The sequence below is a fragment of the Macaca thibetana genome, chromosome 10 (assembly GCF_024542745.1).
Source record: "Macaca thibetana thibetana isolate TM-01 chromosome 10, ASM2454274v1, whole genome shotgun sequence".
Lineage (NCBI taxonomy): Eukaryota > Metazoa > Chordata > Mammalia > Primates > Cercopithecidae > Macaca > Macaca thibetana.
The window spans coordinates 12,885,515-12,912,994 of record NC_065587.1 but is presented as its reverse complement, the minus strand read 5'-3'; the positions used below and the strand labels follow the sequence as shown (position 1 = coordinate 12,912,994).

Here is a 27,480-nt window from a genome sequence, read left to right as displayed (position 1 = left end):
TGTACCCATTTACATTAAGTACAATTAAATAAAATTAGAAATTCAGTTTCTGTCTTACTAGCCACCCACACTTCTTTTATTTATTTATTTATTTTTATTTTATTTATTTATTTTTTTGAGACGGAGTCTCGCTCTGCCGCCCAGGCTGGAGTGCAGTGGCCGGCTCTCGGCTCACTGCAAGCTCCGCCTCCCGGGTTTACGCCATTCTCCTGCCTCAGCCTCCCGAGTAGCTGGGACTACAGGCGCCCGCCACCTCGCCCGGCTAGTTTTTTGTATTTTTTTTTAGTAGAGACGGGGTTTCACCGGGTTAGCCAGGATGGTCTCGATCTCCTGACCTCGTGATCCGCCCGTCTCGGCCTCCCAAAGTGCTGGGATTACAGGCTTGAGCCACCGCGCCCGGCCTTATTTTTATTTTTGAGAAGGAGTCTCACTCTGTCACCCAGGCTGGAGTGCAGTGGCGTGATCTCGGCTCCCTGCATCCTCCGCCTCCCAGGTTCAAGTGATTCTCCCACCAGGGCCTCTTGAGTAGCGAGTTACAGGTGCCTGCCACTGTGCCTGGCTAATTTTTGTGTTTTTAGTAGGGATGGGGTTTCACCGTGTTCGCTGGCCAGGCTGGTCTTGAACTCCTGATCTCAGGTGATCCTCCTACCTCAGCCTCCCAAAGTACTGGGATTACAGGCTGAGCCACCACGCCCAGCCTTTTATTTTTTTAGAGACAGTTTGGCTGTATCGCCCAGGCTAGAGTGCAGTGGTGCTATCATAGCTCACTTCAGCCTCAAAACTTCTAGGCTTAAGTGATCTTCCCACTTTAGCCTCCCAGGTAGCTAATGCCACCACACCTGGCTAATGTCTTAATTTTTTTGTAGAGATAGGGTCTCACAAAAAGACTCCTGGCTTCCAGTGAGACCCCTGCTTCAGCCTCCAAAGTGCTGGGATTATAACTAGCCACATTTCAAGTGTGTTCAGTAGCCGCATGTGGCTAGTGGTTACCATAAAGGATAGCACAGGGGGATAGGACACTTCTATCATTGCAGAGCATTCTATGGGGCACACTGATAGAGACTAAAAGTGGCCCAGCAGAAACAAGAATTCATAAGTTATTTTTAAAACAAATAGATTGCTTATTTGCAAGTTAAACAGTCTTTCAGCACTGAGGAAAGATACTGCATTAGCACCCTATGGGACGCTGAAATGATTAAAGATGTAGTCCCAGCCAGGCGCAGTGGCTCACACCTGGAATCTGAGCACTGTGGAAGGCCAAGGTGGGCAGATCACCTGAGGTCAGGAGTTCGAGACCAGCCTGGTCAACATGGTGAAACCCCGTCTCTACTAAAAATACAAAAATTAGCCGGGTGTGGTGGCACACGCCTGTAGTCCCAGCTACTCGGGAGGCTGAGGCAGGAGAATCGTTTGAACATGGGAGGTAGAGGTTGCAGAGAGTCGAGATCGCACCACTATTCCAGCCTGGGTGACAGAGTGAGGCTCTGTTACCAAAAATAATTAAAAAAAAAAAAAAAGACGTAATCCCTAGTCCTCCAGGTGTTTTCTGGTGGGGGAGATAGACCTGTGCACAGGTACCCACAACCCAAGGCAGACACGAGTGGTGCTTTATGAAAGGTACAAAGAGAGTTATTGCAGAGGTGACTGGGAAAGCCTTGTGAAGGGATTAGAATTCTAGTGGGGACAGGTAAAGAGATTTGATTTTGTGGGTACTCCAGGTGCCAGAAACAGCCCAAGGAAAGGTCCAGGTGGTGGATTTGTGGTGAGGGATCACAAGCAGCTTGGGGCATGAGGCTGGAAAAGATGACACTGGTCCCATGAGTGACAAGTTCAGAAGACTGGAGTTCATTTGCTGGGCAATGTGAAGCACTTAAAGGTTTTGAGGCTGACATCCAGGCCACTGACATCCAGGCCACTAATAAGTCCAAGTGTCCTGTTTTCCTTTTCTTTCTTTCTTTTTTTTTTTTTAAACGGAGTTTCACTCTTGTTGCCCAGGCTGGAGTGCAATGGCATGATCTTGGCTCACTGCCTCTGCCTCCTGGGTTCAAGGAATTCTCCTGCCTCAACCTCCCGAGTAGCTGGGATTACAGGTGCCCGCCACCACGCCTGGCTAATATTTTGTATTTTTAGTAAAGACATGGTTTCACCATGTTGGTCAGGCTGGTCTCAAACTCGTGACCTCAGGTGATCCACTCGCCTTGGCCTCCCAAAGTGCTGGGATTACAAGCATGAGCCACTGCGCCCAGCCAAGTGTCCTGTTTTTCTTGGGGAGCGAAGCTTGATCCAGCTCATTCCAGTCTTTAGTGCTCTTTCCACTTAAGGGCTATGACACCTTCTGGTGGCTTCTTGCCTGCTTTAAGCTCTTGTACAGCCATAATGGGACTCTGCACTTGGTAGGTGCAGATGGAGTCTCACTTTGTCGCCTAGGCTGGAGTCCAGTGGTGCCATCTTGGCCTACTGCAACCTTTACCTCCTGGTTCAAGCGATTCTTGTACCTCAGCCTCCCGAGTAGCTGGGACTACAGGCGCGCGCCACCGTGCCCAGCTATTTTTTGTATTTGTAGTAGAGATGGGGTTTCACCATATTGGCCAGGCTGGTCTCAAACTCCTGACCTCAGGTGATTTGCCTGCCTCAGCATCCCAAAGTGCTGTGATTACAGGCGTGAGCCACTGCACCCGGCCAGAACAACTGTTTCTTGGGTGGGTTTTGGATGGAGTTTCAGTCTGGTTCATTAGCACCACCTGGTGGCTGATGATATTTGTCACATCTGCTTCTTTTTGTTGTTGTTGTTGAGATGGAGTCTCGCTCTGTCACCCAGGCTGGAGTGCAGTGGCCGGATCTCAGCTCACTGCAAGCTCCACCTCCCGGGTTTACGCCATTCTCCTGCCTCAGCCTCCCAAGTAGCTGGGACTACAGGCGCCCGCCACCTCGCCTGGCTAGTTTTTTGTATTTTTTTAGTAGAGACAGGGTTTCACTGTGTTAGCCAGGATGGTCTTGATCTCCTGACCTCGTGATCCGCCCGTCTCGGCCTCCCAAAGTGCTGGGATTACAGGCTTGAGCCACCACGCCCGGCCACATCTGCTTCTTAACTGGATGGTGGATGTGTTTATTTGTAGAGGCCGTGGTGCAAGAAAAATTAAATTACTTAAGGACACATCTTGCACATTCCATGTGCATAATAGGTGCTGAATGAGTGAATGCCCTTGAATTATTTATATTTTAAAAGAAAGCAGGCGTATGCAGATCATGGAAAGTATTCTGCCACATTCTTTAAAGCTTTATATTTTGGGAAAGTTTGAATACTTATTGAGAGAGGATATAGGGAAAGTTAAATCTTCCATCTCTGCCCTTGGGAAATTTTCAGGCTTTTGGGAGTAATATAAATTGAAATATTTAGTAATAAAATTAGTAAGTTGGTAGCTCTCAGACTAGCTGATTATCAGAATCATCTGGGCAGTTCTGCAAATGCAGGCTCTCAGGCCGCTTCACTAGAGATTCTGTTCAGGGATTCTGGAGAAAGACCCGTGAACCTGTATTTTTTAGCATGCTCTCCTGTTCATTCTGGATGTGTTAGTGTGAACCTGAGCTGGAATCATCAAGACTGACTTCCTAGAGGAGATGGGCCTAGAATTGGCATCCCTTTGCTTGGTGGTAGTCTCCACTGTGGGCCAAGTGTTGTGCTGGGGGCTAGACCTCCGTGGTGAATCACATGTGGTTCTGGGCCACCAGGAGCTCATGGTCTAATGTGGAAACTTTCCAGACAAGTAGTTACAGTTCAGTGAGATTGGTGCCAAGAAAAGTATATCCTGACTGACTTGGGGTACTGAAGAGTCAGCACACGATTTCCAGGATGGAGACATCCGGACCTCTTGCAGGCTTTTAGGGAGATGAAGAGCTTGTAAGAGCACACAAAAGGGAAACAACATGGCTCGTCTAGGGAACCAGAAATAGTTTGGTATGGCTGGAATGTGGGGTAAATACAGGAAAGTAGCACGGGACTGTGCTAGGAAGGCGAACAGGGACCAGACTGCACTCTGGCCTGATAGCCAAGGGGAGTCATAGCAGTGTTGTAAGCAGATGAGTCCCTGGACTGCCTGCTGGCCTCAGGTGAAGGGTAGGGAGGGCTGGGCAGGAAGGGCAGGGCTTCTACTGAGGTGTTGTGGCTATAGAGAATGGAAATGAGGCTGGGTTTCATCCCAGCAATTTGGAAGGCTGAGGCAGGCGGATTGCTTGAGCCCAGGAGTTTGAGACCAGCCTAGGCAACATGGTGAAACCCCATCTATACAAAAAATTAGCATAGCTGGTGGTGTGTGCCTATAGTCCCAGCTGCTTGGGAGGCGGCAGGAGAATTGTTTGGACCTGGGAGGTGGAGGTTGCAGTGAGTCGAGATCTTGCCATTGCACTCCAGTCTGGGCAATGGGAATGAAACTTTCTCTCCAAAAAATAGAGAGAGAGAGAAAATAGAAATTGAAATGAGGGGCCCTGGGCACTGAGGCAAGGCTCTGGGGTTGGAGCAGTTAGAATGGTGTGCCTTTGCAGACGCCACCCTTTGCACCAGGACACTCTGCTGTGGCCGCTGGGCTCAGGAGTCTGCGATAGGCCTCTGCCAGGGAAGATCTCTGGCAGTGCCCCTACACACCACTCCCTACTGTGCCTGTCTATCTAGAAGATGATGTTTCTAGGTGGGGATCAGGATGCCGTTCCACCTTCACTGCCTGTTAGGCCCTTCTCCCTGAGTTTGTAGTCTCCCCAACACCTGTGCGTATCCCTACAGGATGTGTGCCCCTGTGATGGTGGAGCTGGAGGGGGAGACAGATCCTCTGCTCATTGCCATGAAGGAACTCAAGTAAGTCACTCAAATCATGGTTCACTTCTCCAAATCTCTGGGAGGCATCTGTTGGGTTCTCTGTTGCACCCTTTTCTCCCACTTCCCTGGCTGAAGAAGTTGATGCTTATTCCTACAGATCATTAGGAACAGCTCACCAGGAGGTAGGAGGAAGAGAGAAGAGGAGGCAGGGAAAGGGGGGAGGGCACTGATGAGACCGGGACCTTTTCTGGCTGTTGGAGTTTCCCTGTTCCTGCTGTAGGAGGCCTTACCAATAATTCTATCACTCTTCCCCCTCTTGTCTGATATAAAAACTTTCTTTTTCTTGTAATTGCTTTCTTACAAAGTACACTCATCAGCCCCAAGAGGCTGCTCCTAAGACTTCTCTTTCCTTGTGTTTTGCACACAATCTGTTCCTTCTGCGGCAGAGCTGGGGTCACCAGCCCTCATGTACTTGTGACTTTTCCCCTGCCACAGGGCCCGAAAGATCCCCATCATCATTCGCCGTTACCTGCCAGATGGGAGCTATGAAGACTGGGGGGTGGACGAGCTCATCATCACCGACTGAGCTGGAGTCATCTTCCTGCCCTTGCCCAATTTTCATTCCCACTTTATATGTGTAAATAAAATATTCAACTTTCCAACCCCCTTCCCCTCTGCTTATCTGCGATGTCACCACCTTTTGCTTCCCTGTTACCGCCATGCTGCCTGGAGCATACACCTATTCCAGTGGCCCTGTGACTGTCAGCTCCTTAAGAAGCACCAGAGGCCCTTAGCCCCTTTGGATCCCCCACATCCTTCCCTCCATCTCCCTGTTCCCCAGAGCAAAGGCTGCTGCAGGGGAGACACCTCAGCTGCCTTCCCAGCAGACAGACGAGTCTTTGTGCCCAGGGAGCTGGTTGCCACGGAAACCCCCAATTTCCTTTCCAGTGGGGACTGGCTGCAGGGGCTTCTCCCTTCTCAGGAGTATCACAGAGCAGGTCTCATCAAGCCACCCATTGTTTCCTAAGGACCTGCTTCGAGCCTCTTATCGTGGGCTCGGATCCCCTTTCAGGAGCAGTGCCCCAGCAGGAAGCGTGGGGGTGTGCTGATCTCCCACCGTCCCCAGGCAGAGCCCTGCTGGGCAAGTCAGCGGCTGAAGCAAGGACTGAGCACCTGCCTACCCCTGCCCCCACGCCTCTGTCCCCACTCCTCCTCAGGACTCTGCCCACACGCTGTCCTCTGTGGCCCACCTCTTTGGTGTGCCACACCCATGTCATCTTCCCAGCCCCTATAAGATATCCTTTCCTTCCTGTTTGGGGCTGGTGATCCTCTGAGGCCTTGCAGGGATGGTACTGGGGTGGTGGTGCTTCTGGGTTCTAGGTGTTACATTAAGTCAGCTGGAGCTCCCGCTTCCTCTGCCTGAGGTTCTAATGGGTCCTCTTCCTTTCTCCATCCTGCTTACCCAACCTGAGGTAAGACCAGTCACACTGGCTCCTCCCTCCTAGGGGGTCACGGGGAGGGTGTATATTGACTGAACAGGAATAGAGGGAAAACTGGCTTCCTGAATATGCCAGCCTTGACCTCCATTCCACTGCCAGCTCCCCTTCCAAGAGGAGGAGCTGGGCTTCCCTAACCTCTGCAGGAGGCAGGGCCTCCGGGCCTGGGTGCAGCCTGGTCCCAGGATGGGGTGTGGGGAGTGAATGGTGAGCATCTGCACTGGTGGGAGGGGTGTCTGCTGCCCTGGAGAAGGGTTAATTCAGGGAGCAGTGGACTTCACACCCCCATCCATCCTCCTCCAAGCCTGTGGAATCCTTTAATCAAGTTGGGTGCTGAAATTTCAGCTCTGAAATGCCGCCTTTGTGCTGGCATCCAGGCAGCCGCCCCAGAGTGCGGGGGTCACTTTCTCGGCCCCATTTCTCTAAATAGTCTCTTTGTTCCCTGCTGGGCTGCTCAGTATCAGATGTGATTAAAGGGAGATGGGGTTTGGGCTGGGGAGGAGGGGAGTGGGGGGTTAACCCTTAGGGGATAGGGTGCAAGGGAAATGGGACAGAATGGGTGTTTTTCCTCCGTCTTCCTCTTCCCATTCTCCTCTTTTGGGGAGTCCCCTGCTATTCAGCTGGCTGGGCCTGGGTTTTGACTTCTCTTGAATAAAATGTCACCAGTCACCACTACTGGTTCTGTTTCCTTAGGGTTTGGGCATAGTCTCTTGAGTCATTTCCAGAAACACCCGACTCTTTTTTAACAAGTGGAGCTCCTGCCTTCCTGAGGCCTGCGTACCCTTGGAACCTTTGGTCTAAGGGATGTGCACAACCCAGGTCTTCTGACTTCTCTGGGGTCATTTCCCCTCCTTCCACATCCTCAGTGATTTCCCACTCAATCTCATGAGATGTGGGGTCTTGGAGGTGATAGTGTCATCTTCCGGATGTGCCCCTTGCTCCCCACCATGCCAGCTCCATATCCCTCATCCCACTGCGAGCAGGAGTAGTGAACAGACCGCAAATGGACAAAAGTCCTGCCTTTCAATGAAGAGGAAAGGGTGGGTTGTAAAAATTATAAACACATAAGGTTAGTACTGATTGATCTGTGACAAAATTCTAGAATAGGTTGGCCAGGCGCAGTGGCTCATGCCTGTAATCCCAGCACTTTGGGAGGCCGAGGCGGGCAGATCACGAGGTCAGGAGATCGAGACTATCCTGGCTAACACAGTGAAACCCTGTCTCCTAAAAATACAAAAAAATTAGCTGCACATGGTGGCGGGGGCCTGTAGTCCCAGCTGCTCAGGAGGCTGAGGTGGGAGAATGGCGTGAACCTGGGAGGTGGAACTTGCAGTGAGCCAAGATCGCGCCACTGCACTCCAGACTGGACGACAGAGCGAGACTCTGTCTCAAAAAAAAAAAAAAAAATTCTAGAATAGGTCACTCCATGTTTAAAAGTGCTTATATAATAAAAAGGAGATCAGGCGCTAGCATGGGTTGTCTAAGAACCAATATTGCCAAATAAGTTTTTTTTTTTTTCGATGGTTACTGGTCTAGTCCAGTAGGTTGAGGGAATGCCAGAGATCAGTGAATCTTGATTTTGACAAGGCATTGGCAGTCTCCATGCCACCGTGACAGAGAAGCATGTGCTTCATGGTGATGTAGTTAGACAGTTTTAGAACTGATTAGACAGCCTCCTTAAGAGTGGAGATAGAACTGATTAGACAGCCTCCTTAAGAGTGGAGATAATAGCCGGGCGTGGTGGCTCACACCTGTAATCCTAGCACTTTGGGAGGCCGAGGCGGGTGGATTACGAGGTCAGGATATTGATACCATCCTGGCTAACATGGTGAAACCCTGTCTACTGAAAAATACAAAAAATTAGCCAGGTATGGTGGTGGGCGCCTGTAGTCCCAGCTACTTGGGAGGCTGAGGCAGGAGAATGGTGTGAACCCAGGAGGCAGAGCTTGCAGTGAGCCAAAATTGCGCCACTGCACTCCAGCCTGGGTAACACAGCGAGACTCCATCTCAAAAAAAAAAAAGAAAAAAGAAAAAAAAGAAAAAGAAGGGTGGAGATAATAGGCCAGGTGCGGTGGCTCACGCCTGTAATCCCAACACTTTGGGAGGCTGAGGGGGTGGATCATGAGGTCAGGATATTGAGGCCATCCTGGCCAACGTGGTGAAACCCTGTCTACTAAAAAAATACAAAAAATTGGCCGGGCGTGGTGGTGGGCACCTGTAGTCCCAGCTACTCAGGAGGCTGAGGCAGGAGAATCACTTGAACCCAGGAGACGGGTTGCAGTGAGCCAGGATTGCACCATTGCACTCCAGCCTGGCAACAGAGCAAAACTCCATCTTAAAAAAAAAAAAAGAGTGGAGATAATAGAACTGACGGTGGAGAGAGGCATTTAGTGCTGTACGCAGGTGTCCCTCTTCATTTCGACCTTTATTAGTGACTTGAATGAGGCTATTCAAGTTTGCAGATACATAAAGCTCTAAAGGAGAGCTAAGTTCTAAAAGGTTTAATACAGGTGGGGAAATGGGTCAAACCCAACAAGGTGAGATCTGTTAAAGATCAGTGTAAAGTCCTGCTTTTATCTAAAACAAAACAACGACATACATACAATTTGGATATGACTTTGCAATGGATATTGTCTAAAAGATCAGGGGTTTTGGTTACCATCCAGCTTCACGGGAACCAGCAGCTTTGGGGAGGTTGCCTGAAGAGCTTCCATAGTGCAGCTCCCAGATGGAGGGATTTTGGTCACCCTGGAGACTGGGCTAGTTCTTGGTGCCCTGTCTCTGCCCCAGTCCTGACTAGGGGCTGGAGACCACAGATGGAAGGAAGGGAGCTGACGATACCCAGTCTGGAGCAGTTGAAGATGCATTGCTCCAGATACAAAGCAGAAGTAGGGTCTGCAAACCACAGGCAGGTAGAGGGGATGATGGTTAAAAGTGCAAGCCTTGGAGTCAGAGCTGGCTTCAGATTCTGGCGCCAGCACTTCTTAGTATCAACCTCTCAAACTTCAGTTTCCCCATCTGGAAAATTGAGATACCGACTGGACCTACCCCTTCACTGGCCTGAATGACATAAGACCCTTAGTGGAGCACTTAGTAAATGGCAGCTGTATATAAGCTGTTAGAAGCTGGGTATGAGGAAGAACTTCCAACCATCGGAGTTGTTCATCAGTGGAGCAAGATGGCAAAGAGATTTCCCCTGTCCTTGCAGTTGTGTGCTTGTGAGGTGGAGTGGTCCTGGCCTCTGAGTGCAGTTTGGACTTCTGCTGAGGAAAGAGCTCTTAGGGAGTAGGTGCTTAAGGAGTAGACTGTCTGACATCCTTGGTCTAGACTTGGACAAGGGCAGCTGCTGTGAAGGCTTGGCTAGATCCTGGCATGAGCTGCTGTGTATGTGCTGGGGGAGGTGGCAAGTAGGGGGATGCAGCAACACAGGGCCTATCCACACATCCTGAAGGACAGGCCTCTGACTGCAGGCAGCACAGTGTCACACTCAACCCACCTTCTCCTCTTCAGACACCTGTCTCTTGAATTCTTTGCCAGCTCCCCTCTGCTGGGTGCTGGGTGAGCAGAGGGGCTGCTTGCAAGGCAGTGAGTTCCAGCTGAGCCAGTTAAGAGTGAGTGGCCCCCCTGCAGTGTGGGGCATAGCCGGCTGGGGAGAAGCTCCCATCTGAGGCTTCAGTCCTTGAGCTCAGACAGACCTCACTGGGATGCCAGCTATCCTAACCGACTCCGTTGTTCCTAATTTCTTAGCAGGGATAGAGAGAGCGAGAGAGAGAAAGGAGAGGGGGAGTGGGGGAGAGAGAGAGAGGAGAGGTGGAGATGGGGGAGAGAGGAGGGGGAGGGAGAAGAGAGGAGGGGGAAGGGGAAGGGGGTGGGGAAAGAGGGAAGGAGGTGGGGGAGAGAGACCTTTGATGATCTGTCCTTTGCATTCTACTCCTAGCTACTTCCAGAAAGCATTTGAGGAAGCACCAGTACAGGGATAAGAGATGAAGAGACAGGCCAGGTCAGGCTCACCAAGCAGGTAACCGGAACCTTTAATTTTATTATGTGGAATGCTTAATGCAGAGTTAATAGGGGCTAGAGTGGCTAGGAGAGGGGACTACTGAGATAAATAACAGGAGACAGTAATGAGTTACATGTGGATTTGGAGGGCTGCAGAACAGGAAAATGGGGGGCAGATATAGCTACATACTTTATTCAAATACCACTGGGAGGCAAGGGGCAAGAGGCAAGGGCAGAATGTACAGGTCAGGATTCTAGTGTCTTCAGCCTGCTGCCAGCAACCTGGGTGCTGGGCCCTGTGTCTCCTGGAGCAAAGGGTTCAGGCCTGAGCAGCTGTCACTCTCTGGGAAGCCCAGGGAGTGGGGCTGACAGAGCAGGGGACGTAGAGCCTAGTAAGGGAAGAGGGAGCTGGCAAGGAGCCCAGGGAGGAAGGCTCTGTGAATTGTCTCTGATTCCTTTCCTGGAGCCCCTGCCTCCTCACCTCCTGGGATGCGCCTCAAGGTCACAGAGGTTGTAGTGGAGGAGGACTGGGGGCTCTTTCTCGATTAGACAAAGAATGAGGTTACTGGCACAGAATTGGATCTGGGGGCCTCTGTGCCAACTCCTTCCTGCCTTCGGAAGGGGAGAGGACATTGAAGGGATGAGAACTCCACTAAGTCCCTCGAACCCTCCACTCCCCATGAGGCTCCTCAAAGCTACTCTCAGCCCCTGAGTGGGAGACACGGCCAGCTCCGGACACAGTCTCTGGGTGGCCTAGCCCTAAGGCACTGTGGCACAGGTGGCATGGGCATGTCAGACCCTCACTCTCTGTGAGAGAGGAAACAGGAGTCATAGGAGTGGTAAGGCCTCCGATGCCACCAACCCTGGTGCTTCCCCTCCCCGAGGAGGGTGAGCAGGTCCTTCTCAGGTCCTGGGATAGAGGGTCATTCCTGGGGGAAGGTGCAGCCCCTCATCTTTCAGTGTGGGAGCAACAGTCAACCTCCTTCTCCTCTGTCCAGCCTGTTCGCCTGGGGCTTTGCTGCTGGAGCCTGGATGGGGCGGGCGGGTCATCAGGGCAGTGAGCCAGACAGAAAGCCCCCCGACCCGTCAGCCTCTTCAGCCTCCTCAGCCTCCTCCACTGCCACCGCCAGGCCTGAGGTGGGCGAGGAACAGGGCACACAGGCTGGGGGAGGGGCTGGGCGGGGGGTGGTGGCGACAGGGCCCCCTTTAGGGTCGGGACAGTGTCGTATATACTGGCTGCTCCCAGTGTGTGGGGCTGTGGGACTGGGGCCCTGAGGGGCTGGGGTCAGAGATGGCCGTGTAGAGGGGCCGCTGTGAGGGCCCCATATAGGAGAAAGCCGAGTAGAGGCCAGAGGCCTGGCTCGAATGGCCGTAATAGGGTCCTGAGGGCTGATGGTCAGAGTAGTCAAACTGGGGGCGGGAGATGGAGGGGAAGGCTGAGCCGTAGTGGGGCAGGCTGAGGGAGGTGTAGGCGATCTGTGAGGTGGATGGCTGGTCGGTGTAGTGCGGGGGCCCCTGGGGCCCCGCGGTCTCTGTCTTCACCTGGGCTTTGGCATCCACACCAGGTGGTGAGACCGTGGGCAGAGCCACGCCTGGTGGCTTGGAGATCCAGGCGGAGTGTCCACTGGCCACAGCCAGGGCACTGCCCAGCCCATAGCCAGCTGCTGAGTAGCTGCCCACGTGGCCTGGGTGCCCATTGGGCGGCAGGTACTGGTCCAACTCAGCCACATCAAAGGTCTCCATGTTGGACATTACCTCGTGGCTGATCTCACCGATGTCCACATTGCCGAAATCGATGTGAGGCTTCCCGCCCTCCCCCATGGAGCGCCCGTCCCGCTTCGGGTCTGCCTTGCCCGACTGCAGCTCTGTCTTTGGGGTGGTTGGAGGGGTGGGTGGGCCATGGCTCTGGCCTGGGTGGAAGGGAGACAGAGAGAGAGCAAAAGGGGGAAACAGGTTAGAGGCAGGTGGGCGCACGTGAACTTCAATGGTTCACCTTCAGGCAGCGGGTGCCTCTGGGAAAACCTTGTAAGTTTCATGTTTTGGCAGCATGAATCGGCTTTTTTTTTTTTTTTTTTTTTTTTTTTTGAGACAGAGTTTCGCTCTTGTCGCCCAGGCTGGAGTGCAGTGGCGCCATCTCGGCTCACTGCAACCTCTGCCTCCCGGGTTCAAACGATTCTCCTGCCTCAGCCTCCTGAGTAGCTCGGATTACAAGCGCCCGCCACAATGCCCAGCTAATTTGTGTATTTTTAGTAGAGACGGGGTTTCGCCATGTTGGCCAGGGTTGTCTCGAACTCCTGACCTCAGGTGATCCACCTGCCTCGGCCTCCCAAAGTGCTGGGATTATCAGCGTGAGCCACTGCACCTGGCAGCATTTGTTTAAATACTAGTGTCTTAGATTGGTCTCCAGTTGTTTATGAAATTCTCAAATCTTAGGGATGAATCCTGCCTCCTCCCCTGTCACCCACCTGGGGAGGCCTGCCTCATTCTGAAAAACCTTTCCTGTGGAAAGTTCTTCCTCTCATCAGCTTCTCTGCTGCCCAAGTGGTCTGGCCCGGCCTTTGTGCTCTGCCAGCCCCGCTTCCACACCCATGCTGACTGCCCTCCTTGCTGGGCCTTGCTCACCCAGGCTCCTGAGTGCTCTGTTTCACCTTTGCTGGTTGTCTGAGCCTGCTCCCTGCCCTGGCCTCGTGTTGTGTCCTTTCCAACCCTTCCCTCCTCCTAAGCCCGCCCTGCTGCCCAGCTCACTGGGCTGAGGGTCTGAGGACACACACTTTTTCTCTGGGCCCTCAGCCCCGTCACACGCTGGTCTGTGTTGCCCTGTCGTTCCTTGAGCTGCCTTCCTCCGTGGGAGAGCATTTAGAAAACTGGTCCTTGTTCCTTTGTCTGTTCACTTTCCTATTCACATATTAATTCGGCAAACTCTTAGGGAGCATTACAAAATGCCAGGTACTGTGCCAGGTGCTGGGGATACAAATGTAAATAAAATGGATCCCTGTTCCCAAAGCTCATATAGTCATAGATCCATAGACCCACATGCGCCCAGAGTTGGAAGTGCTGTGATGACAATATGCAAGGACTTGGGAGACCAGAGGAGGAGTCTACTCGCTGCCCCAGGGATTTGGGGAAGGTCTCATCGGGGAAGGATATCTGAGTGGGGTGGGGCCTTGAAGAGTGAGAAAAAGTCTGTGTCCACAGTTTCTTTCGGAGGTGGTTGCTCTGTATGTGGTCCAGTGTCTCCTGATGTGTGTGTGTGTTTGTGTGTCCCTGAATCTTTGAAGGTGAAGAGTATGTGCATGTGTGTGGGAGGGATGACTGCCTGGCATCCCACTGGAGACAGAACACGTCCACGGTCGTAAGAGACTAAGAGCTCCCCAAGGACAGGCCTGTTCCTCCTTCCTCAGACCAGAGGCAGCGCCGAGTCCTGCATTGGCCAAGGGCTCTGTACTTCAAGAGACCTGCCTAGGTTTTTGAATCCTGGTTCTGTGTCTGGACAAATCCCCAGTCTTCTCTTAACCAGTTTCCTTATCAGTAAAATAGAGATTGTACCAAGCAGCCCAGCCATTGCCTCTTTCTGGAAGCCTTCCTTGACAAGAGTCTGGTGGGCAGCAGGGGTTCTTGGAGACCTAACTGGATGGGATGGACGGCTGTGCCACCCCTGGATCTCACACAGGCTTCTTGTGTACTTCTCTCTCTCTCTCTCTCTCTCTCTATATATATATATATATATATATATATTTTTTTTTTAAGAGATAGGAGGCTGGGCACGGTGGCTCACGCCTGTAATCCCAGCACTTTGGGAGCCTGAGGTCAGGAATTCAAGATCAGCCTGGCCAACATGGTGAAAACCCATCTCTACTAAAAATATAATAATTAGCTGGATGTGGTAGCATGTACCTGTAATCCCAGCTACTCAGGAGGCTGAGGCACGAGAGTCACTTAAACCCAGGAGGCAGAGGTTGCAGTGAGCCGAGATGGCACCACTGCACTGCAGCCTGGGCAACAGAGCAAGACTCCATCTCAAAAAAAAAAAAAAAAAAAAGACACAGTCTTACTATATTGCCCATGCTGCTCTCAAACTCATGGGCTCGGGTGATCCTCCCACCTCAGCCTCCTGTGTAGCTGGGACTGCAGGCGCCTTCCACCATGCCCAACTTCGTTTCTTCCTGTATTTAATTCACTCGTTTTCATCCCTGCTCCTCTCTCTAGACTCTCTAGACTATGGGCCCCTGAGGCCAGGGACTGTAGGCTTCTCTGGTTAGTACCCCTGGTGTCCACTCCAGTGTTTGACACAAAGTAGGACTCAGAGCGTGTTCTCTGAAGGCAGGAGCTTTGCTCACTGAGCACTTTCCATGTGGCAGACCTGTGTGTGTCACTTTCTGTACATTAGGAACACAGGCAAGGCAGCTGTGGTGCCAAGTAGAAGCCCTGGAGCCAAACTGAGGAAGTTCCTGTCTGTTTCTCATCAGTAAAATGAATGAGAGTAACTTGCCATAGCTGAGATCTGAGCCCAGGCAGTTTGGCTATCTCATCACATTGTTTGCAATGACTGAGTTAGTATATATAAGGCAACTAGCACCTAGCGCAGTGCCTGGAACACAGTAGGTGCTCAATTAATGTTAGCTGTTATTATCATTAATGAAAATTAAACAAGATAGCTTATGTCTGGCTCATCCATGGCCTGTGCTCAGCGTCTCCTCTGTCAGGATGGCTGGTGGGATTTGGGAGGCCGAGAGGTGGGCAGATTGCCTGAGCTCAGGAGTTTGAGACTGGGCCTGGGCAATACAGTGAAACCCTATCTCTACTAAAATACACAAAATGAGCCAGACGTGGCGGTGTGCACCTATAGTCCCAGCTACTCGGGAGGCTGAGGCAGGAGAATTGCTTGAACCCAGGAGGTGGAGGTTGCAGTGAGCCGAGATCATGCCACTGCAGTCTAGCCTGGGCGACAGAGTGGGACTCTGTCTCCAGAAAAAAAAAAAAAAAAAAAAAAAAAAAGAATGGCTGGTGGGAAAGAGGCAGTGATTTCCTCTCCTCCATTTGATCTTCCATTTCTCAAAACTGTCCTGTCTTCTTCCCCTTTCCTTGTAACTACCCCAGCTACCTCTCACTCCATGGCCTCCACAGACTCTTTTTTTTCCCCCATATTGGCCAGGCTGCTCTCAAACTCTTTTTTTTTTTTTTTTTTTTTTTTTGAGATGGAGTCTCGCTCTGCCGCCCAGGCTGGAGTGCAGTGGCCGGATCTCAGCTCACTGCAAGCTCCGCCTCCCGAGTTTACGCCATTCTCCTGCCTCAGCCTCCCGAGTAGCTGGGACTACAGGTGCCCGCCACCTCGCCCAGCTAGTTTTTTGTATTTTTTAGTAGAGACGGGGTTTCACCGTGTTAGCCAGGATGGTCTCGATCTCCTGACCTCGTGATCCGCCCGTCTCGGCCTCCCAAAGTGCTGGGATTACAGGCTTGAGCCACCGTGCCCGGCTGCTCTCGAACTCTTGACCTTGTGATCGGCCCGCCTCGGCCTCCCAAAGTGCTGGGATTACAGGCGTGAGCCACTGTGCCTGGCCAGTTGGCCTCTGTAGACTCTTTAACTGGCCCTCTTTGCCCAGCAGCAGTGACCCCTTGGATCAGCCCTGACCAGAGCCATCTTGCCCAGCCGCTGCCCCTGGCACTGGAACCCCCATGGAGCTCCCTCTGGGCCCCTGCAGCTCTGCTGGGGCAACTGCACAGCCTGGCACACTCTCCCTAGAGTCCAGGGTCTCATTGCCATCCAGCCGTCTCCTCTCTCCACTGACTGGCCTTGCCCCACCCTCAGCCCTGTCATCAGCACTCACCTGAGGGGTGCTCGGGGTTCCCATCTGACATGGGGGAGCCCTCTCCTGGGTGCCGGTGGTCCAAGTGGGCACTCTTGTAGTGGGCCTGGATGGCGGCGGTCCCACCTTGCTCTGCCTCCCCACCGGGACACTCTGCCTCGCCTTGGGCAGCCTTCCCGTTCTTCCGCCGCCTGGGTTGGTACTTGTAGTCCGGGTGGTCCTTCTTGTGCTGCATACGGAGCCGCTCAGCCTCCTCGATGAAGGGGCGCTTGTCACTTTCGTTCAGCAGCCTGGGGTGTGGTGGGAGGCGGAGAGGACGGCAGAGGGGCCCCCGTGAGTGCCAGAGCACTCCAGGTTGGCCTCCCTCTGAGTGTCCGTCTTGGAAGATGTGAGGCCCTGGGATGGGGCACCCAGAGGACAGGACCTGGGGTGGGGGCTGTGCCCTATGATTTATGGACTGAGAGATGTGAGGCCCAAGGAATACAGCCTCAGAGGACTATGATCTCTGCCCCCAAAATCTTTCACGGGCTGGAGGGTGAGAGGGGTCAGCCTGCTGCTCCTGGCAGGAGTTAGAAGTAGGAATAGAGGTTTCAAGGGGCAGATGCCAGTTCAAGGAAAGGAAACACTTTCTTATCATCAAAGCTGTCTGCAAGTGCAATCGGCTACTTCATTAGGGGGTGAGCTCCCTGGGACTGAGGGTGGGTAACAGAAGCAGCGTGGCTGGGGGAGAGCTCAGTCTCTGCTACTTACTAGCTGTGTGTGTGACCTTGAGCAAATTACTTCTCTGAGCCTGAGTTTCTTCACCTATAAAAGGATGATAACATCGGCTTAACTTGGGTGTGGGATTGGCCAGAATAATGGATGTGAAATGCCTTGCACCAGGGCCTGGGAAGTGGGCTGAGCACCTTGAGAAAGAGGTGCTTTTCTTTCTTTCTTTTTTTTTTTTTTTTCTGTGAGAGAATCTCACTCTGTCACCCACACTGGAGTTCAGTGGTGCGATCTCAGCTCACTGCAACCTCTGCCTCCCAGGTTCAAGTGATTCTCGTGCGTTAGCCTCCCAAGTAGCTGGAATTACAAGCATGCGCCACCATGCCCAGCTAATTTTTGTATTTTTAGTAGAGACAGGGTTTCACCATGTTGACCAGGCTGGTCTCCAATTCCTGACCTCAGGTGATCCGCCCACCTCGGCCTTCCAAAGTGCTGGGATTACAGGCATGAGCCATTGTGCCCGGCCCAAGAGGTGCTTTTCGATTTTTTATTTTTTGTTTATTTAGATACAGAGTCTCACTCTGTCACCCAGACTGGAGTGCCATGGCGCGGTCTCAGCTCACTGCAACCTCTGCCTCCTGGGTAGCTGGGACTACAGGCACGGGCCACCATGCCTGGCTAATTTTTGTATTTTCAGTAGAGACAAGGTTTCACCATGTTGGTCAGGCTGGTCTTGAACTCCTGACCTCAGGTGATCCACTCGCCTTGGCCTCCCAAAGTGCTGGGATTATACGCATGAGCCACCGTGCCCGGCCCCGAGAGGTGCTTTTCTAATGCTGCTTGCCGGGGTGGTTGGACAGGAGGATCTAGGGGTGGCCTCTCAACTCTGGGTCCTGATTGTGTGAATTCCACTGTGGTGGAACTGAGGGGGCAGATGTGGGTCCTCTTTACCATGGGTTGGGGCTGGGGGGCACTGCCTCCTGGGGAGGATCGTATATCCTTGTCCAGAAAATAACAGAGGGTAGAGGAAGCTAGACTCTCCTCAGACCCTGGAACAGTCCCTGAAACCAACACATGGAGAGAAGAAACCCTGAAGCCAGCGCCCTTGCCACCAACTCCAGCCTCAGGCCAGGGTTGGAGGGTGGAGGGTGTTCAGGGTTTGGCTACTCCAGGGTGAGGAGGGCAGGATGGGGTACCTTACAGAGGGGGCCGAGGGGAAAGTCCACAGATTCTAGAGTCCCAGACCTTGGTACTGAGAGTCCATGAGGCTTTGTGGGAGCAGCCCTGTCAGTCCAGAGGGCCTCTCTCTCCAGCTGCCCCACCCCTCACACCCCAGTGGGTGCCCTCTTCCCCCAGTCAGCAGAAGGCCGAGCCCGCCCTCCCCAGGCTGGGCGGGGGTGGTCATGCCAGGCACCTCCTAGCCGGCAGCAGCATTCCTCTGCGGCTTAGCCTCCCTGTCTACTCCCCCTACCCCCGCCCTGAGCCCAGCCCTAGCCCCAGCTTTCTCAAAGGGTCCCTCCAGCCGAGACTGTCAGTCAGTGTACACACTTAGGACAAAGATGCTGGAGCAAGGAATTGAGAGTCAGGGAGTGGGATGTGGGCACCCTCTCTGATGGCTGGGACCAGGGGAGGGGGTGGAGCAGGCCTTGAGGGTGTGACTGGGGAGAACCCACAGAGGAGAGAGCTGCTCCGCCAGCAGTGGGCCCCAGCAGAGGGGCTTCTGGGATGGCTAGGGACATGGGACACAAAGCTCACTCTCTCACCCATCCTTTCCTTGCCCCCTGCCCAGCTGGCATCAGCAAGAAAGTGACAGGGGCTAGAAGAGAGGGAGGATTCCAACATCAGATTCCACTGCCACCTTCTAAGCTAGTTCCCAGCATTAGCCTAACCCTGACAGAAACCTAAGCCCGGGACCACTGCCATCCCCGACCCCAGCCCCCTCCTCCACCAGCTGTGCTGGACAGCTGATTCCACCTCCAACCCAACCCCAAACCCAGCCTGCCCACCATGTAAACCCAATCTCCAGCACCAGTCCCCACTCAACATTACCAGCCCCAAACCCCCCATGTCACCCCCAGCTCTAACTCCAAACTCAGTCCTCATTTGCACCTTCCTGTCAGCCCTCTTTCTCCCTGGTCTTCCAGGTTTGGAATGGGGGCGAGAAGAGGTAGGCTGATTCCTTACCCAAACTGGAAACCCCACCCGGGGAGCTCCCACAGTGGGGCACTGAGTGCTGCTACATATATCCTGCTAGGCCAGGGGCATAAGAAGACTACCTGGGGAAGGGCCTGTGGCACTGGGAACAGGCTGGGTGACCCCCACCACACAGGAGGGACTCTTGCCTGTGTCCGCCTTTCCAGTTTCTCGGCTCTGGTTCTTTCCAGGCAGGTCAACCAACCCACAGGTACCACCCTGTGATCAGCCTCTACTAGCCCCTCCCCAGATGGGCATCAAAAGTTAGCGTGACTGTTGGGGCTCACACGGCCCCTTAGGACCTGGGCTCTAGTGTGTCTGATCCCACACTCCCTTGGGGCACTCCATACAGTCTGTGTGTATCTCTCTCTTTTTGGTTTTAAGACACCTGTTTTCTAGCTCTGCCTCCCTAACCACCCCTCTTCTTGACATCCTGGGAATCACAGCTTGAGGAGGTTTCAGGAGAAGCCCCTGGAGCAATTGGCGAGCCCAGTGCATACCCACAGGTCTCTCAGGACCCCCCTCCAGGGTCCAGAGAGCCACCATCTGTTGGCATTGCCTTTGATCCTTGCCATGGTTCTGGCCCTGTCCTCCCCCTGGGATTGGGTCCTCAGCTAGTAGTGCCAGTTTTCCTGACTGCCACACCTCAGGCTGGCTCATGTGCACACAGCTTGAGTGATGGCCAAGAATAAGTCCTCCTGAAGGGAGTTCAAGCCCAGGGTTCTGGGCTGGGGGAACCTGGGGACAGGGACAATGGAGGAGCCAATCTTAAACCCTTGGCAATGGGAGATGGAGGGAGAATTAGGTCCGTCCTTGCTTTGACTCTCATTGGGCTCGCACTGTGGTCTTCTCATGGTCCTCAGGGTCTGCCCTGTCTGTATGTCTCTCCTGGTTGTCTGTTTCTCACTTGCTCTTCTTTGTCCCCTGGCACTAAAGGTACTGGCCTGGGCCAAGCCCCACCCAGATCTGGATGGACCTTGGGCGGAGGAGCTAGCTGTGACCTCTACTCTTGAGCAGAACTGGGCTGTCTGGGTCCATACAGCGGGCTGGTTGGTGAGCCCTGGGCCTGCCCTGGGTGAGCAGGGCACTGAGGGCTGAGAAGGGGCAGGGGAAGGGGCACCAGGTCTTCAGCAAACACATGGCAAGAACAAGCCAGGGGGCTGGATGTGAATCTTTTGGTCTCTTGGAGACCCTCCTGCACCTTCTACCACGCTAAGTTTCTAGACCCAATCTCTACCCAACTGTGGTCAGCACGGGAAAGGGCAGTGGAAGAGAGCTGGGCTCCTCTGACAAAGCCCTAATTTTCTGGAACCCAGATGCTCCTCACTCTTGTTCTTATCTTCTTGCTTCCCCACAACATTCTGACCACTCCTCAGAGGGTAGGTGATCCACCACTGTCACCAGGGTCGGGGGAAGTCCTCTGGACAGAGTATGGGAGTCCTGGGTTCTGGCCCTGGCTCTGCCACTAACTTCTATGTGACCTTTGCAATTCCTTTGCCTTTCTGGGCCTGTCTCTTGGCCAGTCTAGCGGGAATCAGGTGACTGCTACCGACTCACATCTCCTGGAGTCCCTGTTCTCTTTCGGAGCTGCTCTGGCATTCCCGGGGTGGGAGTAGGGGGTTGCCTTGTTCCACACATCCCCAGGAGGCCGGGCTGAACCCCAGACCTGAGTCGAGGGTGGCAGAATTGTTCCCTGGGGGGGATGTTTTTCCTAGAGGTGTGGGCTGGTCCCAGGGAACCTGGGACTCTGAGGGCCCCTGGGCAGGAAGGGGGCCAAGGTTTCCTTCTGGCCAGAGTGCTCAGTTCCAGCTCTGGGGCAGGGGGGAAGAGGTTGCTCAACGTTGGGGTGGGGCCCTGGCAGGGAAGATGGCGCCGAACTGGGAGAGGGAGGAAAGGAAAGAGATCAACTTGGTGGCTCTGGGGCAGAGCAGGAGGGGGAGGCCCCTTTCTGTGTGTCCTCTCCCTAGGAGGATGAAGAAGCCCCCAACTCAAAGGAGGGTGGGGTCAGAAAGTCCCAGGGAAGACCCCAAGGATAGGATGAGATCCTGCAGCAGCAGAAACATTTGTACCCGCAGTTCTTCATCCCCCACTCTTCCAAAGACTCTCATCTGAATTCCTTGTTTTCTTTGAACCTCCCCTGAGTTCTCCATCTGACTGCCTCAGTTTCCCTGCATCTCCAGCCAACCCTTTGGTTCTTTCCAAGCGTTTCCCTCGAATCCTCCTGACCACAGCAGCTGGTGGCATGAGTGTGCATATCTGTGGGCAGGGAGTTAGTGAAGACTTCCTTCCCTTTCTCCGAAGCCCCAGGCCCCACGGTCTGCCACCCCCAAAATTCCAACCACGAGGGGGCGCCTTCCTGCCCGCCGCCCGGTGGGAAGACCCGGCCTAGGCTGCTGGAATTCGGAGTTCTAGGGTCCTTGTGGTGGAAGGGCGGGCGGGGTCCCCACACCTGGTCTTCCAGCCCTATCCAAGGAGGACTGCCAGGCAGTCCCGCTCCGGGGTGCAGGAGGCCGGGCCGCCTCGGCTACCCTGAATCCACCCGAAGCCAGAGGGCCCGAGCCCGGGGGGCGGTCGGGTGCTCACCTCCAGAGCTTGCCCAGCGTCTTGCTGAGCTCGGCGTTGTGCAGGTGCGGGTACTGGTCCGCGAGCTTCCTGCGCGCCGCCTGCGCCCACACCATGAAGGCGTTCATGGGCCGCTTGACGTGCGGCTTGCTCTTGCTGGCGCCGTTGACGCGCACGGGCATGGGCACCAGCGTCCAGTCATAGCCGCTGAGCACCTGGCTGACGGCCTCGCGGATGCACACGGGGAACTTGTCATCGTCCGCCTCTCCGTCCTGCTGCTCCTTCTTGACCTTGCCCAGCTCGCCAGGCCCTGGGCTGGCTCGCAGGCCCGATCCGCCGCCGCCGCCGCCGTCGGGCCCTAGTGAGGGCGCGCTCCCCGGGGACAGGCAGCGGGGCTCCTCCGAGCCTACGGGGCTCAGCTCCACCTCCGATAGGTCCTGCTCCTCCGCCATGTCGCCCCCGGCCGCCGCCGCCGCCGCCTCGGCCGCCTCCCCCGGGCCAGCCGCCGGGGTCCTCGCAAAGAGTCCAACGCCCACCTGGATGGAAGGAGGGCGCGATGGAGCGACCGCGCGCGCAGCCTCGAGGGCGGCCTGGGACAGGACGCCGGGACAGCCCCGAGGTGGCGGCCCTTCCTAGCTCCAGCTAAACCCACTCTGGCCCCTGGGGCCCACGCACATGCCAGACTCTAGGTGGGTGCGTCCTGCCTCTGCGTCTTCCCACCACCTGGTCCCAACCGTCTCTTGGTGTGGGTGGCTTTTTTTTTAGCCTCCTTTTTTGGGTGGAGGTTTGTTGATGATAGGAAGAAAAAAACGGAACCTTTATTTTGCTCTAATCCCGGCCCCTGGAATTTCCCACCTTTTCTCTCACCTTTCCTTCTTCCCTCAGCCTGCCCCAACGGGGTTTAGAGGAGAGCCAGGTGGGGGGCAAGGGCGGGGTGTCGCCTCTCTCCACCCCACCCAGCAGGGTCCCAGGCCTGGGCGGGCCAGGGAGGAGCAGGCTGCGCACTCACCTCCTCGGACCTCTCCTCCAGTCTGGGGCTCGTCCTTAGGAAGTGGAAAACCGTGTCCCAAGGTGTGCGGTCCAGCTCGGGGCTGGGGGGTAACGCTGATGGGCTGGGAGGGAGGGGCGGGGGGCCCTGAGCCTCAGGCCACGGCCTCGTTAGGACGGAGCCTGAATCCTTACCACCAACCACCCTGGCCGGACAGCCCGAGACTGACTGAGCGACTGAGCCGCTGCAGAGGGCTGGGGAAGGAAGGAGGGGGAGAGGGGGGAGGGGGAGAGGAGGGAGGGAAGGGCAGAAGGTGGAGCCTCCAGGCTTTCCTTCATCCCCAACACTCAGGGCTCCTCCACCCGGAGCCCAGGCCCCCCCACCCAGCTCCCTGCCCTGCTGCCCAGGCCCATCTTGCTGGGGCTTAGCTTGAGCTTAGTCCGGGAGGCGAAGGGGAGGTTAGGCCGGGGAAGGAAGAGATGTAGGATGGAGGCTCAGAACCTGTTGAATGGAAGAAAACTGGGCCCAACCGGGACTCCCAAAGTCTGCCTCAGGTGGCAGGATGGGCACTTGGCAGGGAACTAGGGAGAGACGTGAAGGTGGTGAGGGTCCTGCGGGCCTGTGAGGGTGGCAGGCCTGAGCTGCTTCATCTGCAAAATCCTGTTGAGTGCCTACTGTGTGCCAGGCACTGATGCCCAGCTCCTCACCCTGCCTCCCATCTTTTCCCAGGCGGCCCTTTCTGCCCCATCCTGTACAGTGTGAGGGACTTCTCAGGGCTCCCTCTGAGAAGTGTAGAGCCCCAGCTTGACCCCTGGTCTGTTCTCTGCAGACACCCAGCACACACACACGGGCTGGTCTGGTTCAAGGTGGAAACACAAGACTAAAGCTGCCAGGAGGCCAAGGTGGGACAGGGTAGGGTCCTCTCTCAGTAGGTCTTGGAGGCATTTTGGGTTCCTACTTCCTGGGACCCAACTCCTTCCACACTGGGCTCACCCTGTCTTGGGAGAGGGTGGGGGAGTACTAGTCCTGGTTGTCACGAAGTCCTCTATTCCCTGACCCCAAGAAGGGGTGGGGACTTGCCCTGCCTCTTCCCTCCTCTGCCCACCTCTCCCTCCCTCCCCTTTTCTTTCCTGGCCATCCTCCCATGACACCTTTTCCTCTCTCTTTCCTAGGCCTCTCCTCCAAAGGTCACAGTGCCATACTCTTAACTGAGGGCAGCCCTGCCCAGGTGTTGAGGCCGAGGTGGGGTGTATGTGGGGTATGCAATGGAGCCGGGGCCACATTGGTGACCATGTGTGGTTCTCAGCTCCTCAGTAGCTGGGCAAGGCCCCAAGCCCACCCCAAGGGGTCCTGTCTGGAGTGGGCTACAAGGGGTCTGGGAGGCAAGGCCTCATGCTTGGGAAAGGCCAAAGGGATGTGGGGGGTGGGTAATGGGACACAATGAGGTAGTCACACGAGGCAGAGGCATGTTGGGGGTGGGGGGAGCGGACACTGGAGCACACACACACACACACACATGCTCACACACACAACCAGCCAGACAATCGGGCCAGTGTGTCTGGGGCCTCGGAGCCCAGTGAATTAGGAGTTTGATAAGGGTTTTCTCTTTCTCTCGCTTGCTGGCCTTGGACAATCTCCCCCCAGTTTTCCTCGACGCCACCCCCGGCGCTGCCAACCCTCCTCCCCCCGCCTCCCTTCTCTTCCCTGTGCCCAGACTCTTGTTCGGGGCCTTGAAACAGTGAGCTGTCTTTGTTCGAAATACAGGTGAACGGCAATCATGTGATTAACACACACACACATAAAAAGCTTTTTAACAGCGCCCGCTCGGCCTCAGAACCGCCCGGAGAGGAGCCGCCCTGGATGGACAGAGGGACGAGGGACGAGCATCTACCCAGTCGTGTCCCGGCTGCCCCGCAGTCGCCTCCAACACCCGCTGCTGCCCGCCCGCTGCCTGCCTGCCTGGCATCTCTCTTTCCCGGTGGGTCCCCACTCATCCTTCCACCTCTCAGTTCCTCCTCTTTGAGGAAAGGGCCTCCCCGCTCTCTGCCGTGTCTGTGACTGGCCTGAGACCCCCCTGGGGCAGGAGGGGTGGTTGTGGAGGGAAAGAGCCCAGAGTTAGGAGGTGGAATGTGGGGTCCCACAGCTGCCCCCTTTCTAACTCCCTGCTTCCTCCTTTGCCCTCCTTGGCCCAGCTGGGCCAGGATGGGGGTGGGGGTAGCAGTGGGCACGCTCTGTGTGCAGGAAGCCATGCTAGACAGAAGGGGCCACTCCCTCTCTGTCTCCCTTGTCCCCGCACAGACACTGCCTTCCTCTCAGGGCTGTGCTGGGCTTTCTGCTGAGCAGTGTTGGGTGAGGCAGGTGGGCCTGCAGGGGGGTGGGAAGGGCTGTCAGATGACCAGTGCTGTGTGTGTGGTTGGGGCCCCTGCTGCGAACACATCCCTGCCCACCATGCTGGCAACTGGGATCCCCTCCATCCCATCCCAGACCCTGGGAACCCAGTGTTATCCAGCAGGGGAGGGTGAAGGACCCACACTCATTCCTGAAGAGCAGGGAGCTTGGAGAGGGGAGGGATGCTGGCTGAAGACACCTGGGCCTCTGTCCCAGCAGGACAACAGGAGGCCCAGTGTCACCTTCTGCTCCTTTCCCTGCTGGGGGTGGCAGGGGTCCCTTTACCCCTCATTCTTGACCCTTCCCCAGGGATGCCTTGACCCCCTTACCCCACCCCCCATCACCTCTCTGTCCTGAAGTGAGGGTTTGTCACCGTCCATGGCAAGGTGTGGTGCCTGGTGGGCTCCGTAACCTGCCCTCTCTCTGGGTGTTTATTCCGCAGCAGAGAGGGGCCTGTGGTCTAAGCGTAATGGTGGAAATCCAGGCTTCCTTCCATGGCCCAAGGAGGCCTTTCTAGAGCAACAGAGTTTTCCTGGGACTTGGCCTGGCTTTTGTTAAGGCAGGTCCTAGATTTACTCAGAAGATGGGCCCCGGAGAGGAGGAGAGGAAAGAAATATCTGTCAGTCAAACATGAAACCCACTGATGACACTGCCTGGCAGAGCTGCCGCTGGTCAGCAGTTACCCTTCACCCCCCAGCTCCCAAGTCCTCTTCCTGAGGGAACCGGCCCTGCTTTATGGAAGGCTCCACCTGTGTTCCGCACCCTGGGTCCATGGTCCCTCACCTGTCACATGGGGCAATGGTCACCCTCCCTCTCTGCCTGCCCTGCAGGATACACTGAGATGAAGGTCAGGAAATCTACTGGCTGCAGAGCCAGGGGCCATGCAGGAGTGAGGGACGGTCTGGTCAAGTTGAGGCTCTGCCCCCGCCTCAGTTTCCCCACACAGGCATGAGACTGTCTTCCTGACTCTCAGAGGACAGGGCTGAGATGGGATGAAGGAACACAGGGAAAGCATTTAGCACCTCTGAGTGCTGTGTGGATGCGACCTGGAGGGTCCTGGCAATCCACTCTTTAATTCTATCTGGCCTGTGCATCCTCCTACCTCCAGCTGCCCTGTGGGGGCCTTTCACAGGGCCTGGCTTGTGGATGTGGGGTTTGGCGTAGGGCAGTGTTTCTCACATGGGAAGTGCACTGGGATTCTTCAGGTTGGGGTGGGGCCTGCGGTTCTGCATTTCTAATCAGTTGCCTAGGACTGGCTCTAATTCTTGTTGAATTTAGAATCACTTGTGGAATTAAGAAAAACATACTGGGCCAGGCATGGTGACTCATTCCTGTAATCCCAGCACTTTGGGAGGCCGAGGCGGGCAGATGACCTGAGGTCAGGAGTTCGAGACCAGCCTGGCCAACGTGGTGAAACCCCATGTCTACTAAAAATACAAAAATTAACTGGGCGTGGTGGCATGCACCTGTAATCCCAGCTACATGGGAGCCTGAGGCAGGAGAATCACTTGAACTCAAGAGGTGGAGGTTGCAGTGAGCCGAGATGGCGCCACTGCACTGCAGCTTGGGTGACAAGTAAGACTCTGTCTCAAACAAACAAACAACAACAACAAAAACATACTGGAGCCCAGATCCCACCCCAGACAGGTTGATTCTGAATTTCTGAGGCTGAGGTGCAGGCTTGAAGTTCCCAGGGAAATCTTCACTGAGTCTCTGGATGCTGAACCAAAATCACCAGGGATGGAGGAGCGGGCTTGGGTACTGGACCCGCCAGCCAGGCAGGTTATACTGGGGTATCCAGAGAGCTTCAGGGTGTGGCTGGGGAGGAACTACGCACTGGGAAGGTGGAGGGCCGATGGGCATAGGTTAGTGGTCGAGGGCAGCGTAGTGACAGACAGAAGCCGCCCTGTGGGTCTTCAGCTGAGTCTGGGTGCACTGGGGTGGCTGCGGGAGTTGCCCTGAGCAATTTCTAGGCCACCTCCACCTTTGGATAAGGCTGCGTCATCCTCAGTCTGGGGTGCAGCGGAAAGTGACTCGAAGTCAAGAAATCCTGCCACTAATACCCAAGGGGCCTTAGGCAAATCATGCTATTAACCTCTCAGGACTCGGCTTTTGCATATGTACAATGCTGATAATCTTATGCACCTGTGATATCCCCAAGTGATGAGAGAATTGAATAAGAATACACACACACACACACACACACACACACACACCCTACCTAGCATAGTGACTGTGACTGCTCAATAAATGTCAGTCAGAGGAAATCATTTAGCTATTAGGCCAGCACTGGGAGGTGTGGAGCATGCTCACCTCAGGTCAAGTGCACAAGTATTTACCGAGCAGCCACCAAGGCCTCACCGTCAGGAGTTTATAATTTGCCTTTTGAATCCTAATGTCAGACCAGGTGGCACTCCTGCTTGTGATGACAAGCTCCTCTGTCATGGGTGGGCCTCCTGTGCCATGCCCTTTAACAGTGAAGGCGACACTCTAGGGCCTCCCCAGGTGCTGGCTCAGCTCTGAGGGCTCCTGTCA

General features: G+C 54.9%; 2 protein-coding genes and 1 pseudogene across 12 annotated transcripts in view; 2 read left to right on the top strand and 1 right to left on the bottom strand.

The window, feature by feature from the left end:
* Window positions 1-27,480, top strand: part of POLR2F (RNA polymerase II, I and III subunit F) — a 242,822-nt gene that overhangs the window by 162,336 nt on the left and 53,006 nt on the right. For 8 of the 11 annotated variants that reach the window (XM_050806405.1, XM_050806412.1, XM_050806408.1 and 5 more), the window contains exons 5-6: window positions 4,775-4,846; window positions 5,303-5,469. In XM_050806405.1, the coding sequence (XP_050662362.1) occupies window positions 4,775-4,846; window positions 5,303-5,393 (163 nt within the window). In that variant the 3' untranslated portion in view covers window positions 5,394-5,469. Of the gene's footprint in view, window positions 1-4,774; window positions 4,847-4,964; window positions 5,126-5,302; window positions 5,470-10,240; window positions 10,321-27,480 lie in introns of those variants that run through there. The other 3 variants (XM_050806414.1, XM_050806413.1, XM_050806415.1) reach the window with 3 other exon arrangements.
* On the bottom strand, window positions 10,305-22,795 carry SOX10 (SRY-box transcription factor 10). Its single transcript, XM_050806272.1, has 4 exons — window positions 22,579-22,795; window positions 21,591-22,105; window positions 16,128-16,396; window positions 10,305-12,212 (listed from the first exon to the last, which is right to left on the bottom strand). Exons 2-4 carry the CDS (start codon window positions 22,019-22,021, stop codon window positions 11,509-11,511), a joined length of 1,404 nt encoding a protein of 467 aa, XP_050662229.1. The 5' UTR covers window positions 22,022-22,105; window positions 22,579-22,795; the 3' UTR covers window positions 10,305-11,508.
* Window positions 24,546-26,126, top strand: LOC126963752 (uncharacterized; annotated as a pseudogene).